The sequence below is a fragment of the Pleurodeles waltl genome, chromosome 9, assembly GCF_031143425.1.
Source record: "Pleurodeles waltl isolate 20211129_DDA chromosome 9, aPleWal1.hap1.20221129, whole genome shotgun sequence".
In the NCBI taxonomy this organism is placed as follows: Eukaryota; Metazoa; Chordata; class Amphibia; order Caudata; family Salamandridae; genus Pleurodeles; species Pleurodeles waltl.
The window spans coordinates 1,058,007,774-1,058,022,609 of NC_090448.1; the positions used below are offsets into that span (position 1 = coordinate 1,058,007,774).

Below are 14,836 nucleotides of genomic sequence, written 5' to 3' on the forward strand. Positions count from 1 at the left end.
CTTGGAGCCTCTCACACATGCAGTAACTGCAGAAACTACAGTGGCCGTGGACTGGGTGGCTGAGGTGCTGGCCTGGGTTCTGCCCACCCTGGCCTGAAGTGATGGAAGGATGGGGGGAGGGGCAAGGAATAGGTCAAGGGTGGAGAGGAAAAGTCTTTTAGGGACACTGGGGCTGGTAGAGGGTGAAGGTTTGGGAGTGGAGGAAGAGGGAGTGGTTGTAGGAGGTGTTTGTCCGCTATGTTTGGGTGCAGGTGCATGGGCTCGATGCTGTCGTGAGGTGGATGGTTGTTGGGTGTCTGAGTGCTTGCGTTTGTGTACTTTGGGAGGAGAGGGCACAGACACAGTGGGAGAGGACACAGGGGACGTGTGCATGGATGTGGGGGTGGTGACTGCCAGTGAGGGGCGTGTAGTGATAGGCGTGCTGGTGATGGAGGTATTGGATGAGGATGTAGTGCATGCATGTTTGAGTGGAGACGATACTGGGAGTGGGGTGGACAAGGAGGAGGAGGGGGATGTCTGGATCGTGCTTGTATGAGTGCTGTGGAATGAAGTGCGGTGCTTGTGTTTGCCTGAGCCACTTCTGTGTGTTGATTTGGGTGCATGCAGGTCTGAAGGTTTGCTTGGGATAGGCTGGGGTTGAGGGGAATGGGACTGGGTAGAAGGAGTTGGAGGTGGGAGGCTAGGGGCAGGTATATGGCTGCCATCAGTGAGTTGGCCAGAGCCTGGAATGATCTCTGTTGGGCCACCACGCCAGAGTGAATGCCCTCCAGGAATGCATTTGTTTGTTGCAAATGCCCTGCTAGACCCTGAATGGCATTCAGTATGGTTGACTGCCCAACATAGAGGGATCTCAGGAGGACAATAGCCTCCTTACTGAGGGCAGCAGGGCTGACTGGGGCAGGGCCTGAGGTGCCTCGAGCAAGGGAGTTGCCCACCCTCCTGGGTGAGTGGGCACGGGAAACTCTTTGAGGGGCTGCTGGGAGGGTGGTGCTGGTACGGGGGTGGCGGCTGTACCTGTAGTTGGGGTGGCCACAGAGGTGTCCGCCACTGCCAGAGTGCTTCTATCGGAGGAGGTGTCGCTGTCAGAACTGTTTCCTTCGTGGTGCTCCCCTTGCATCCTGTCCCACTGGTGCCCTCACTATCGGTGGATTCGGCCTCCAGGCTAATGTGGGATGCAGCTTCCTCCGTCGCCGGTGCCTCTGCTCCTCCACCAGATGATGCTAATGCACACAAGGACAGGGTGACAGAACAAAAAGGGGGGGGAAGAGACAGAGGATACACTTGGTCAATGCCAGCAACAACACTACTGTTGGCGTACACAACTCACAGGGAACAGCCCTATGCACTAGGCCATGCAATACCAGTTACAATGCTAGTCCCCAGGCCATGGGGTACAATGCCTAACACCATTAGCTGCACACCTGAAACCCACAGGACCCTGCCTAGTAGTAGATGCCCACTAGCATTATTGGGGTTGGAGTGCATCTAAGCTTGCCCATCATGGAACCTACCATGCCATGTTCGCCCTGGCCTGGGGGCAGCCACAAACCCACATCTCCCACCCAGGTAACACCTTAACGCGTGCAACTTCATGATTCAGAATCTGTACTCATGTGGCTGCTGTGATGCCTTTAAGCGCCCATCCAACTCCAGATAGGCCACCGTCAGGATGTGGAACCTCAGGGGGGTCAGGGTACGATGGGCACCCTTTCCTCTTTGGGAGGTCATCCTCAGCTGGGCCTCCGCCGTCTTCCTTGCCCAGCGGCACAGGTTCGCCTACCGTTTTCTACAGTGGGTGCTCTGCCTGTCAAGGGTCCGCACCTCCTTGGCGATGGCACGCCAAATACCCTTTTTCTGATGGGCGCTGACCTGCAGAAGAAGACACATAAGAAAAGGTATTAGGCATACCATCCAGACAGTTATACTCAAGGCCCGCCATATCCCTCCCATACCCTTACGCATAGACATTGCCTACCAAACATGCAGCACTCTGCCCTGGACCCCTCAGCCCCCCCTCCACGAGGCTTACACACACAGCACTCCATACATTCATGCCCCACTCATCGTGCTCACAGTGTACTCACCTGTTTGTCTGGAGGACCATAAAGTAAAGGGTACTGGGCTAGGACCACATCCACTAGTCTCTCCAACTCCTCGGAAGTGAAGGCAGGGGCCCTTTCCCCAGACACTCGAGCCGTGGTCAGTTCCAGACACAGGTCACAGCAGCACTTGCAGTGTAGGTCCTCTCCTGTTGAAGGTCAGGTAGCAAGTTAGTGAACAGATAGAAAATGGCGGTCACGTCCGCAGCGGTGCGTACCATCACCGCTGGCGTACATCACCATTGGCTCCTGGAACCCGTAGGCCCCAATGATAACCAATGATGTGTTGCACGGCTGTCATCGACCGCCTCCCGCAACAGCGCACAACGTCAGCAGAATTACCTCATTTCCACTTGTCCCTCCTCACAGGTCAGGTGGGCGCCATTTCAGGGGGGAACAGGCCATGGCACCTAATTGCGTCACAGCAGACATAGGCACATCAACAGACCTACACGTTCACATATTGTTTCTGTAAAAAAAACTGCAAGGCATATTAATCTGAGTATATGTTTGAATATGACCATCTGCTCCCCGTTTTTCACCCTAGAGTTCAACCGGTGAGGATGAATAGGAGATGGAGACATACCCCGTGTACAGACCCCTGGTGGACCTGGCGACAATGGAGGACAGGCACATTATCCTAACCTACAGACTTGATAGGCCCGCAATCCATGAGCTGTGTGCACAATTGGAGCTAGACCTGATCCCAGCTATCTGCCACCCCGCTGGTATCCCCCCTCTTGTGCAGATCCTGTCAGTGCTCTATTTCTTAGCAAGTGGGTCCTTCCAAGCGACAGTGGCCATGGCAGCAGGGGTGTCACAGCCTATGTTCTCAAACGTGCTGACCAGAGTGTTGTCTGCCCTGATGAAACACATGCGTAGCTACATTGTATTCCCCCAGGTGGAGGATTTGGCCACAGTGAAGGCTGACTTCTATGCACTAGGACATATCCCCAACATCATTGGTGCTATTGATGGTACACATATTGCCTTTGATCCCCTCCCCCCCGGAGAAATGAACAGGTGTTCAGAAATCGAAAGAGCTTTCACTCTCTGAATGTGCAGATAGTTTGCCTGCCAAACCAGTACATCTCCCATGTCAGTGCAAAGTATCCTGGCTCTGTGCATGATGCATTTATCTTGAGGAATAGCAGCATCCCATATGTCCTGTCTCAACTCCAGAGGCACAGGGTGTGACTAATAGGTGAGCCCATGGTCCCCAACCAGTGTCTGTTGGTATATGGGTATGGGTTTGGCCCTAAGGGTGAGTGTCTGGCTAACAGGTATCCCTCGATATTTACAGGTGACTCTGGTTACCCCAAACTCTCATGGCTACTGACCCCAGTGAGGAATGCCAGGACAAGGGTAGGGGAATTTTACAATGAAGCACATGGGCGAACAAGGAGGATCATTGAGCGCGCCTTTGGCCTCCTGAAGGCCAGATTCCTGTGCCGCCATCTGACAGGTGGATCTCTGTGCTACTCACTCAAGAAGGTGTGTCAGATCATCGTTGCATGTTGCATGTTGCACAACCTGGCCTTAAGACACCAGGTGCCTTTTCTGCAGGAGGATGAGGCTGGAGATGGTCATGTGGCAGCGGTGGAGCCTGTGGACAATGACGAAGATGAGACAGAGGAAGAGGATGTGGACAACAGAACAACTATAATTCAACAGTATTTTCAGTGACACACAGGTAAGACACTGTAACTTCACCTTCCTTTGCAGTTTTGTGTTGGACATTGTACATGGCAGCCTGATTTTCCAAATTCTATGGCTACTTACTGTACCCTTTGGCATCTCTATTTTCAGATATCTGTGCCCCACTCTGGCTCGTGGTGTGTTTACTGCTGCCCATACCTATGTATATATAACTGTACATTTGAATTGCAATGTTTACAGCTTGTTAAACAAATACATATTTCAATCAGTTGACAGATTCCATACTTGTATTAGTTCCAATGGTGTTTATTTATGTGATAATAAGTGTAGGGGGTATTGCAATGGGTTGGGTTGATGAACGATGGATGTCCAAGATAGAGTCTTGTAACACAGATGCATTGTCATAGGGGGCATAGGGAGTGGGGCAATGGCAGTTCAAGGTGGACATGGTTATATAGTGGGACACAAGGGTGACATTCAGGGGAGTCTTTTTTCCTGGCGGGGGTCTTGGCAATGTTCTCTGGTTTCTGCCTGGATCGCAGGCAGTGCTTAATTTGTGCTTGTTGTTTCCGGTGCTGAGCACTGGCACTTATTTTTGATGGCCGGTGCTTATTTTTCTACTTCAAGCATTTACTGTGAGCAAAAGACACATATGGGAAAGACGGATGAAGAGAAAAACAAAAAAGCGTCACAATGGGAGAAAGCAGGAAGCTGCTTGAGTGAAGTGAAGGGGCAGGGAGTGGCTTTAAAAGTATTGAAGAGGCAATCCTTTTTGGGTTCAGGATTACGCTGCCTCAGTTTCCCACATTTAATTGCAGCAGCGTATTTAAGAGGAGTGCTTTAGGCACTGGCACATTTCTATTTACAAACTAAGCACTGATCGCAGGGACCTTTTGAGCTGTGGCTCTCCTTCTGCAAGGGGAGGGTGCTGGTGACCTGTTATTCCTGTGGTGGGCCTCCTGTCCACTAGCGTCAGCAGAGGTGGAGGGCTGATCATTGGTATGGCTAGTGTCAGGGGCCCGTTGGTGTGCCACTGCCTCCCTCATGGTGTTGGCCATGTCTGCCAGCACCCCTGCAATGGTGACCAGGGTGGTGTGGATGTCCCTGAGGTCCTCCCTGATCCCCAGATACTGTCCCTCCTGCAGCCGCTGGGTCTCCTGCAACTTGGCCAGTATCTGGCCCATGGTCTCCTGGGAATGGCGGTATGCTCCCAGGATGTTGGTGAGTTCCTCGAGGAGAGTCGGTTCCCTTGGCCTCTCCTCCCCCTGTCGCACAGCAGTCCTCCCAGCTTCCCTGTTGTCCTGTGCCTTTGTCCCCTGAACTGTGTGCCCACTGCCACTGACCCGAGGGCCCTGATCGTCCTGTGTTTGTGGGGTTGCTTGGGGTCCCTGTAGTGGTGGACACACTGCTGATTGACATGCCCTGGGGACAGAGGTTTGGGCCCGCTGGGTGGGTGCTGTGGTGGTGTTTCCTGAGGGGGAAGGCTCTGTGTGGTATGGGACTGCGGCTGGGTCACCGACTGTCCAGAGGTCCCTGATGGGCCAGGTTGGTCATCCTGATTCAGGCGTGCAGAGCTGCTGTCATCACTGTGGGCCTCTTCTGAGGGGGGCTGGATGTTGCTGGCACCTCCTCTCCGGTGACGTTGTGTGGGGGTCCTGTGGGGATGTAAATGCAGTGTTATTGTTTCTGCGTGTGACATCTTGTGCATGGGTATGTTCCCCTCTACGGTTGTTATTTCCAAGGCAGCTTTGGCTTGTGTGAGTTGTGATTTGGTTGGCTAAGTGATTGTCACTAGTGTGTATGCTGTGGTGATGGGGGTCCATGCATTGGTGTTGCATGCAGGGCTTGGTGTTGGGAGGAGTGGGTTGTGACGGTGTGGTGTATGTGAGGTGGTGGGGTGATGGGGGTGAGGGCAGGGGTGGGGGTATGTGATGGCATGCAGGTAGGGGGGTGATAGCAATAGAGAGTTGACTTACCAGAGTCCAGTCCTCCTGCTACTCCTGCCAGGCCCTCAGGATGCATGATCGCCAAGACTTGCTCCTCCCATGTTGTTAGTTGTGGCGGAGGAGATGGGGGTCCACCACCAGTCCTCTGTACAGCTATCTGGTGTCTTGCAACCACAGAAGGCACCTTTGCCCGTAGGTCGTTTCACCTCTTCCTGATGTCATCCCTTGTTCTGGGGTGCTGTCCCACGGCGTTCACCCTGTCCATGACTCTCCGACATAGCTCCATCTTCCTATCAATGGACGTCTGCTGCACCTGTGATCCGAATAGCTGTGGCTCTACCCTGATGATTGCCTCCACCATGACCCTTAGCTCCTCCTCAGAGAACCTAGGGTGTCTTTGTGGTGCCATGGGTGTAGTGTGAGTGGTGTGTATGAGGGTGTGTGGGGTGATGTGTTGGGGTGTGTTCTGTGAGGTGTGTGGGTGGTGTATGGGTGATGGTGTTCTGTGGCTCTGATTCTGTGCGTGCTCCTGGCGTCTCTCTCCCTCAGTTGTCAATTTTCTTGAGTTGCAAGGGTTTGTGGGTAATGTGGGTGAGTGTTTTATAGTGGTGTGGGTGTGGTGTGTGTGTCAGGTGTGTGTAGTTTGAATTGTCCAGTGTTGTTTTGTTAGGTTGTGTGTATTATGAGCGCGGCGGTATGTACCGCCAATGGTTTACCACGATTGAATGTCCGCTGCGGTGATTCGTGGGTCATAATGCTGTGGGCGTATTTCTGTTGGCGTAACGGTGTGGGTTTTGGTACCGCCAGTTTATCACTGACCTTTGGGCTGCCGGAATTGTGTGTGTGTCTGTATATTGGCGGATTTCTATGTGTGTGTCATAATACGTGTAGCGGTATACCGCTGCGGTCGCGGTATGTTGGCGGCAGTCAGCATGGCGGTAAGCAGCACTTACCGCCAATGTCATAGTGAGGGCCTAAATTTTACTGTGAGATGGACAACCACTCGAGGGCTTAACTGATGGTACATTCTAGAATCAGGTCGTATAAGAATTACTCTTTTTGGGAGGTGGCAGGGAGAGGAGACTACACCTTTTAAGTTTTGCACATCGAGGAGATTGCCAAGCCCAAGATGGCAACACATGTTTGAGCCTTGGAGCAGCTGCCTAAATACCCCTGGGCGATAGAGAAATTAGAGCAGTAGGGATGCAAAGAGACATCACAGCTCTCAAGCTGGTGGTACATTAAGTCAGAAAACAGCCAGTCCAGGCGCTAGAGGCTGCAGAACAACTCCTGGAGAGCGCAAAGGTCTAAACAGGGGCCACAGTGGCTGGTGGGAGCAGAATGGGAGCTCTGCGACAGATATCTACCCCCTGTGTGGTACTCAGGGCAAGCTAATTTTTCACGTACTCCTAGCAGCTAAGCAGACAAACCTTGGGCTGTGCGGAAAACAATCACCCTCCTCTGACCACATGTGGGTAGAAAAGTTGTGGTGGAGTCTAGCAATGGAAAGACTCTCAAAAACTGAAATGCAGGCAAGAAAAAGAATTTACCAAACAGTGGAGGCATCTGTTCAATATAGATTTTAAAGAATTCTCTTGCCTCAAGCAGTTCTGGGTGTTTATGGACACTTCTACACTGGATGACTACTACTCCATAATTCAAACACAGTCCAGTGATGAAACACTCCCTCAGTTTGATCAAAGTTGTAGAGCGAGAACAAAGGCAATTATGACATTTGTGGGAATCGCAGAAAGGGTAAGACGGGTTGGAGAGTGCACTAAGTGTGGGGAAGTTTGTTATGGCTAAATGGATGATAATAACTGAGATTATGAATTTAAATGTCAATAAAAAATTTTTAAAACTACATTTTGTCCTTCCTCTAACAACAAATGTTTATGGGCAGGCTAGAATCTAGTCTAATTTGTGTTTGCCACACAACAGAAGTGCTTGCTTGGCCTGTAACACCATTCGCTCAAGAGAGAATTTAGCATTTATGTGATAGTAGGTAGTTGAACTAATTGACGAAGCAACTTCAGTGCTCCACTGTGTCACCACCTGATGTGTGTGCCAAAACCATCGAGGGAGCACTCTCTGAAGAGGGCTTTGGACGAGAGGGGAAACATGTCTGGTAGCACAAAAGCCATGGAAGAATGAAGTTCACTATCTCCACTCTGATCCGGCAGAAGAATATCATGGGCCCTGCAGGTAACCCACATCTAGTACCAAGACTACGCCTCAGGATCCCAGTATTGGCATCAAAGAGTGGCTGCGCCCCACATGGCCTAAAGTACATAGGGCAACATATGGCACCAAGCATTCTCCACTGAGTATTCTCCCTCTAGGGAACCATTGTCAAAAATGTTTTGACAGACAGCACTGCCCACTAATGTTAAAACCAGTGAGCACCAAAAAGAGCTCTTGATGACAGCAAGCCCTTAAATTGACATGCCGAGATTCTACTCCAGAGGTCGCCCAGGTCCCTTTAGCACAGAAACAGTACACCATTGATTATCAGTACAGGCAGGGCTTTCTGAGAAGATGGTGAACAGGCTGACCCAAGACAGCACATTTACATGGACCTGCACACTGACCAAATACTTGCAGAACCTCCTACATCAACACCACTTCGACATAAGAAGAGGAAACTTACATTTCAGGGTGTTATTTCAGAAGAATTAAGGGGCAATTTCAATCCTTTTCCACAAACAGTTATCTTTGAAATATTTGTACTCAGACTCATATGAGGGACAGTTTTTCAGATTCAGCTCCAGCCTATCATGATACAGGGCTTACAGGAGGATGCCTGGCAGGACTACAGGATGGACCTTAGAAAGGACATGTCTCTGGAACCTTATCCAATAATGATTCACCACCAGATGACACCACTGAGTATCATTTTAAAATAGCATGAGCTGCACAGTTTAATAAGGTCCTTATAAACATAGAGGAGGAGGAAAATGATTTCTTGATAGAAATCTTCTCTAATAGTAAGCCCTCTGTTCTTCTCTTACTGCTTCTAAAAACTTTGCTGAAATGTTCTTTTGACATTTTTAAGTACACTGTCAAGGTCAGGATGGAGGGATCTCGAGTGGATGAAAAATAAACTGGCTCTACGAGACCCCATCTTTATTTGTAGACATGTCACTCAAGATTCCTTGGTTATGCGCATGCCAAGTAAAAGAGTATTTGTGCAATACACAAGTGACACACCTTTAGGCAATGAAAGCAAGAAACAAGATTCAGCAGGGAAAAGGGTTGTGTTAGGGCTCTGCGGTGTATTGTGAAATCTGTGCATAACTTGTCAGGTACCATATAAACCAATGGGATTAGAAGGAGAGTTGCCTGGGCATTTTCCAGGCAACTGAATGAAAAGAGCAACCAGGTTTTCCAAGAAGGTAAGGTCATCTCCAGTGCCAATATTTGTGCATGCCGTAGATACAGCCTCCAGACAAATTAAAACAAGCATCCATTTCAATGCCATTCTTGGATTAGGATATCCGGCTTTCAGCTGGAAGTACAACAGTAATTCATTAACTTACTTTTTGATGGTGAACATTTTTTTGATCTATTGGTAAACAACATGCTTGAGAAGATCAAGGTACAATAATGGCAAAGGTGTTGCAAAGCTCTTGGGCCTCTCTACCAGCTGTCCAACTTGGGAAACGGTAAGCCCTTGCCTCTCCTTGCAGGACAGTACCCCTGTGCACCGCGACTCTTGCAGCTACCAAGGCTTGTTGGCTCTTCTTCCAAGGGATCTTCAAGTTCCGTGTAGCCCCAGCCTCCACCACTCTTCCCTGCAAAGCACTATCTCCTGCCTGCTGCTCCAGCAAAGTGGGACTGCTCCTTGCAGAGTGGGCCTTACTGCGACCCCTGTGCCTTATGCCTGTGAGCTGCCTGTGGGGGCTGCATCTTCGACTTCTGGCTCTCCTCACTGCAGAGAGTCACCTGGGACTCCCCTCCTTGGGTTGTGTCCCCCCGGATCTTCACGGTCCCAGCAGCTTTGCAACTCTTCTTCTGCAACTCTTGTCTTTGCCAAAGCTTGGAGGTGGTTTTTCCACACCACTGACTGGCTGAAACACTTCTTACGATGTGGGACATCGACTGCATCACTTCTGGAACCCTTCTCCTGCTCCTGTGCTGCATAGCCGACTCCTGGTCTTCACCGTGGACCTTGTCCTGCATTTTCCTAAGGGTGGGTAGTGGCTCCTGCCCTAACCAGACACTCCAACTGGTACTGGACTTGGTACCCTTCATTTGCAGGTCTTCTTCTGTCATGGTCCATCTTCTGTTTCTTCCAGTCTTGCTTGCGTCTTGCACAGTCCTTTTACAAAGTTTACCTGTGGGTTTGGGGAAAAAACAGGTACTTACCTCTGCTTCCCTGGTCTGTGGGGGGCACTCTGGTACTTACCTTTTGGGTTCCTAGTTCCTCCAGGTCCCCTCCACAGATTCCACTTCTGTGGGTTGGGGTCTGCCTGTTGCATTCAATTTACTTAGTACATGGTTTGGTCTCCCCCTGGGGTCTCCGTGATTTTCTGTTATTTCATTGTTTCTATTGCTTTCTATGCCAGTTAATGATTAGTAATGTGTATATAATAGTGTGTTTACTCACCTACTAGTAGAGAATTGCCTATACAGTATTTTAGTATTTGTGTTACCATAGCAAAGTACCTTTATTTTTGTAACACTGTGTGGGTCTTTCATGTGTGTAAGTGCTGTATGAGTATAGTGGTACTGCATTAGCTTTGCCTGTGTCCTGGATAAGTCTTGGCTGCTCATCCACAGCTACCTCTAGAGAGCCCAGCTTCCTAGACACTGTCTAAACCTCACTAATAGGGGATACTTGGACCTGGTATAAGATGATAACACCATAGGTGCCCACCTGGCCAGCTTTCTACACGTTACTAGATCTTTGTGCCACTGCAGAGAACACTCGGTGTCAAAACCTCACACAAAAAAGTACCTGCTTCATGTGGGACTCAGGACTCATGTATGCCTTTTCGCTGCTATCACTCCTGCCACAAGTCTCTCAGGAAGGTCACGACAGACTGGGCCAGAGAAATCCTAGTGGCTCTGGACTGAACATGGTATCTAGAGCTCCTGGGCTTAAGCATATGTCATCCGAATAGGCTGCCCCTCCAAGAGGATCTGCTGTTGCAACAGAAGGGTTGGGTTCTCCACCCTGGCCTTCGCAATCCTCACCCTTATGCATGGAGATTGAGCGGCGACTGCTAAATATCCTCAACCTTCATCTGGAGCTGGTTGATGTTATCTTGGCAGACAGGCATCCCTTGAAAAAAACTGTATATGCCTGTCGCTGGGACAGATCTGTGATCTGGTGCAGCAGTTGCCTGAGTGACTCCCCCAAAGGCCAAGTTGTCCAATGTTTTATTATTTGTGCTGTCTCTCATCCAGCAAGGCCTGTCTCTGGGCATAGTTTAAAGTTATCTTTTGGCCCTCTTGCTATTGCCTGATCAGCCCTTGTTATGGCAGTCACCTGTTGTGATACATCTTTTTGAAGGGCTGCAACATATGTTTCCCTTCTCTTTTTGTGATGCCCTAATGGGACCTCAATCTTCTCTTTTTTTAGCCGCTCCACAATTACCCTTTACAGCTCTTCACCATCAAAGCTACGTTCCCCATTGTCATCACTCCAGCCCCAAGTATGAATGAGCGTCACGCTGTGTTAATCTTCCTTACACCCCTTTCTTCCCTGACAAACTGGTTCTACTAGGGCTTCCAGTCTCCCAAAAGTTGGGACGCAGTTTCACGGTGGGAAAACCATCACCCTGCTGGCATTCTGTGCTCCACCTCACCCTTCTAAGGAGGAAAAGAGGCTCCATCGTTTGGATCCCAAAAGTGCGCATCAATTGCACCAAAGACCACCAGATGGACGATCAGCTGTTTGTGGGGTTCACTGGAGCAAAAAAAACAGGCAGGACTGTGCAGAAGCATACCATATCATACTGAAACGTGCTGTGCATTAAAAGCTGCTACTCAATGTCAAAAAAGCATCCTTCAGTAGTACTACATGTCCATTCCACCAGGGCCAATGGTGCTTCCACTCCATCAGTATGTGCAGTCTCTGTCCTTGACATTATTCCAGGCAGCTACGTGGGCATCCATCCATAGGTGGTTCACAAAGCACTATTGTCTGAACAGTCAAGTTGCTGAGAAAAGCACTTTGCCTTCTCAGTCCTGCTGGATTTTCTAGTTTGAATCCATCCACATGCCAGCTTTCTTAGGTACCGCACTAGTATCTTAATCAAAAGGTGAGGAATCTGGGGCTAGAAGTTTATATAATAAAAACAAGTTACTTACCTTCAGCAACACTCTTTCTGGTAGAGACTCGCTCTAGCAGCAGATTCCTCACCGACCCTCCCATCCTCCCTGTTCTGTGTTTGGAGGCTACTTTTGAATAAAACACCAAGTCTAAGTATCTGCATACTGTCTCCTAGTTTGCTTTTGGGGCCCGCTATCTGGGTGCAAAGGCAATCTTGAAAGCAACTGATGTCAGCATGTGAGAGTAGCACTACTCCAAATTCTATGCACTTGTAAATTCTTATTAACAAAAAGAATGGCCCAGCTAAGACCAAGATGCTTATTCAGTTGTGCCAGGAGGTAGTACATGCTTGCTCAGTTGATGTATAGAGAATACAGTCAGAAAGTAACTTACATTAGTCACAGTGGACTACTAAAAAAATAACGTTAGCTATTGGAATCCTAGACAATCGTCAATATGATTTTGATTAGCATACAACATATTCATAAAAGAGTATATCATGTTGACATATTTTACTTGGTTAATCATGAATTGTGTAACCGTCATATGTTTTTGTTTTTCAGGAAAGAAGAATTTTCTTCCTCCCTCATACCTGATGATGGGATTTAGCTTCTTGTTCAAGGTAGACTAATTGCTTTTTCTTTTTGGTTTGCTAGCATGTGTTTTTTCATAACAAGGTGTGAGTCTGATAAATTCAGAGATGAAACCACACTGCTATTTTCAGTTTCCTTGTATTTCTTCCATCTTAATTTATTCCTCTGTTGTTGCTCTACTTAACCCTGTTTGCTTACTTTGAAATCAAACCTTCATTGCCAGCATGTCCTGGGAACCTTCGTCCATCCTAGGGAGTGACTGTGGATACTTACTCCATCGCTAAAAGATATTGGGGTGCAATAAATACCATATCACCTCTTAGCACTTTCATCATCAGGTACAGAAGTATTGATTTAGGTAAATCTTGTGTCCCATGCTATTTCAATCCTCTGTTTCTGTTTTCTTCCTGACGAGACATTAAGCCTTGATTGCTGTTCTTTGTAGCAATTAATTCATTTAATCATTTCACTTTTTAGGTATAACTCATGTATCGGAAGCCTGAATTAAGGCACATTTTTCTGGGTCTTTAGCATGTAAACTCTACCAGCGGTCTTTTTTCACGCAGACCCTAATCTGTTCATTTGTACTCTGCCACAGAACTGCCAGTTTTGCACTGAACACTAGGCTAGGCGTGTAGGAGGCTGGCTCAGTTTATGTTGAATCACCCTTTACTGAGTCCACGCAACCCATAGTGATTGTAGGTGGCTCTAGATAAGCTGAGCTCTCATAGGGTAGCTGTGGAGAACAGCTAAGGTTTATCCAGGAGGGTGTAGAGCGGCTGCAAATACCACACTGGTCAGTCAGTGAAGTACAAACAGAAAAGAACCACATCAGTGTTAGAAAAACATGTAATATTTATTATAACACACACTCTAGTACTAACTTTGGTATATCTCCTAACCAGACATATGGTCATACAAAAATACACTTAGCAATAGCATGGGCCCCTATAGGGTAACAAACCATAAACTAAAAAAATGGGATGCGAAAACCACACCCAACCCACACTACCACCCAAGGACCCTTAGGACTAGGAAAGTACTAACACCCCAAAGGTAAGTAGTTATGATTCCCCAGGTACCCGTGTGCAGAGTAGAAAGCTCTGATGAGTGTGTATAGGATAACATGGGAAAGTCAATTTATTCCTCTGTAGTTTTCAGTTTTAGGACCTTTCCCAGAGGACGCAGAAGAAACTTTTTGGGACAAGGACGATTGGATAGTGCCACCGCCCACAGATACCCAGAACAGTGGAGTACCTATACCAAGAAGCCCAGGTGCATGGGGTGAAGTTGTGTAGGGACCTCCAGCTGATGTCAGTGCGGATCTACGATGTCCAGCTGCTGTCGCAACCCATGGACCAGGCTGGTGGAACCCAGGCGTAGATTCCAGAAGAAGAGGACCTAAGGAGAGAGGGGACAGAGTTCAAACCACCTAGAGGTGCCCAAGCAGTATAGGATTGCAGTGCCCACCTTTCTCATGATGTTTCCTGATGGACAGTTGGCAAAGAAGTTCAGCTATGGAGTGCATGCAATGCAGGAGGATCCCAGGAGTTATCCACAAGCTTCTCCCACGCCGGCCTTCGGATTGCAGAGAGGTCAGTAGGACCACCAACAAGACCTGGCACATGCAAGAAACATTGTGCAGAGTTTGCAGGAGCTTTGGGGACCAGCATGGGCTTGGTGACCCAACCTTGCCAGATAGGTCAGGGTCAGCCCTCAGCAAGCAGGAGAGCCAGCAGGAATCGTTGAAGCCCCCACCAGGACCCTCTGGCAGCAAGCACAGGGAGTCGCAGGGAGGCCTCAACAGCACAGAAAAGAGGACTGCCCAAGTCATAGGAGTTGCAGAGGAGATGTCGTTCTTGGAACTGGAGAGTGGTGGAGGCTGGGGCTTCTTGGAGCTAGGGGGTCTATGGACCAAAGAACCAACAAGCCTTGGCAAAAACGAGCAGATGTGGTGCACAAGGATTCCAGCCATGCAACTCTGGTGAGAGACCACAAACTTCCCAGTTGCGAGATAAATAGGTCAGACCTCTAGAGAGCTACAGAACCTCTGTGCTGCAGAGCCTTGTAGAGGTGGTGGGATAGCAGGATCCACAAGCCAGTGATCACTGTTGAGGTGCCTGCAGAAGCAGGGGAGTGAGTCCTTCGTTCCAAGGGAGATTCCTTCTTGCTTTCCTAAGTGCAGCAGAGTCACAGTTATTCTGAAGGATGCATGGCCAGGGGGTTGCTGAAGTCTGCAGAAAGTACAAAGAACGTTGT

General features: G+C 48.9%; 1 protein-coding gene across 1 annotated transcript in view; it reads left to right on the forward strand.

The window, feature by feature from the left end:
* NEMF (nuclear export mediator factor) overlaps positions 1–14,836 on the forward strand; it is a 273,128-nt gene that overhangs the window by 145,993 nt on the left and 112,299 nt on the right. Inside the window, exon 21 of the mRNA XM_069208695.1 lies at positions 12,548–12,606. Coding sequence (XP_069064796.1) covers positions 12,548–12,606 — 59 coding nt within the window. The remainder of the gene's footprint in view (positions 1–12,547; positions 12,607–14,836) is intronic.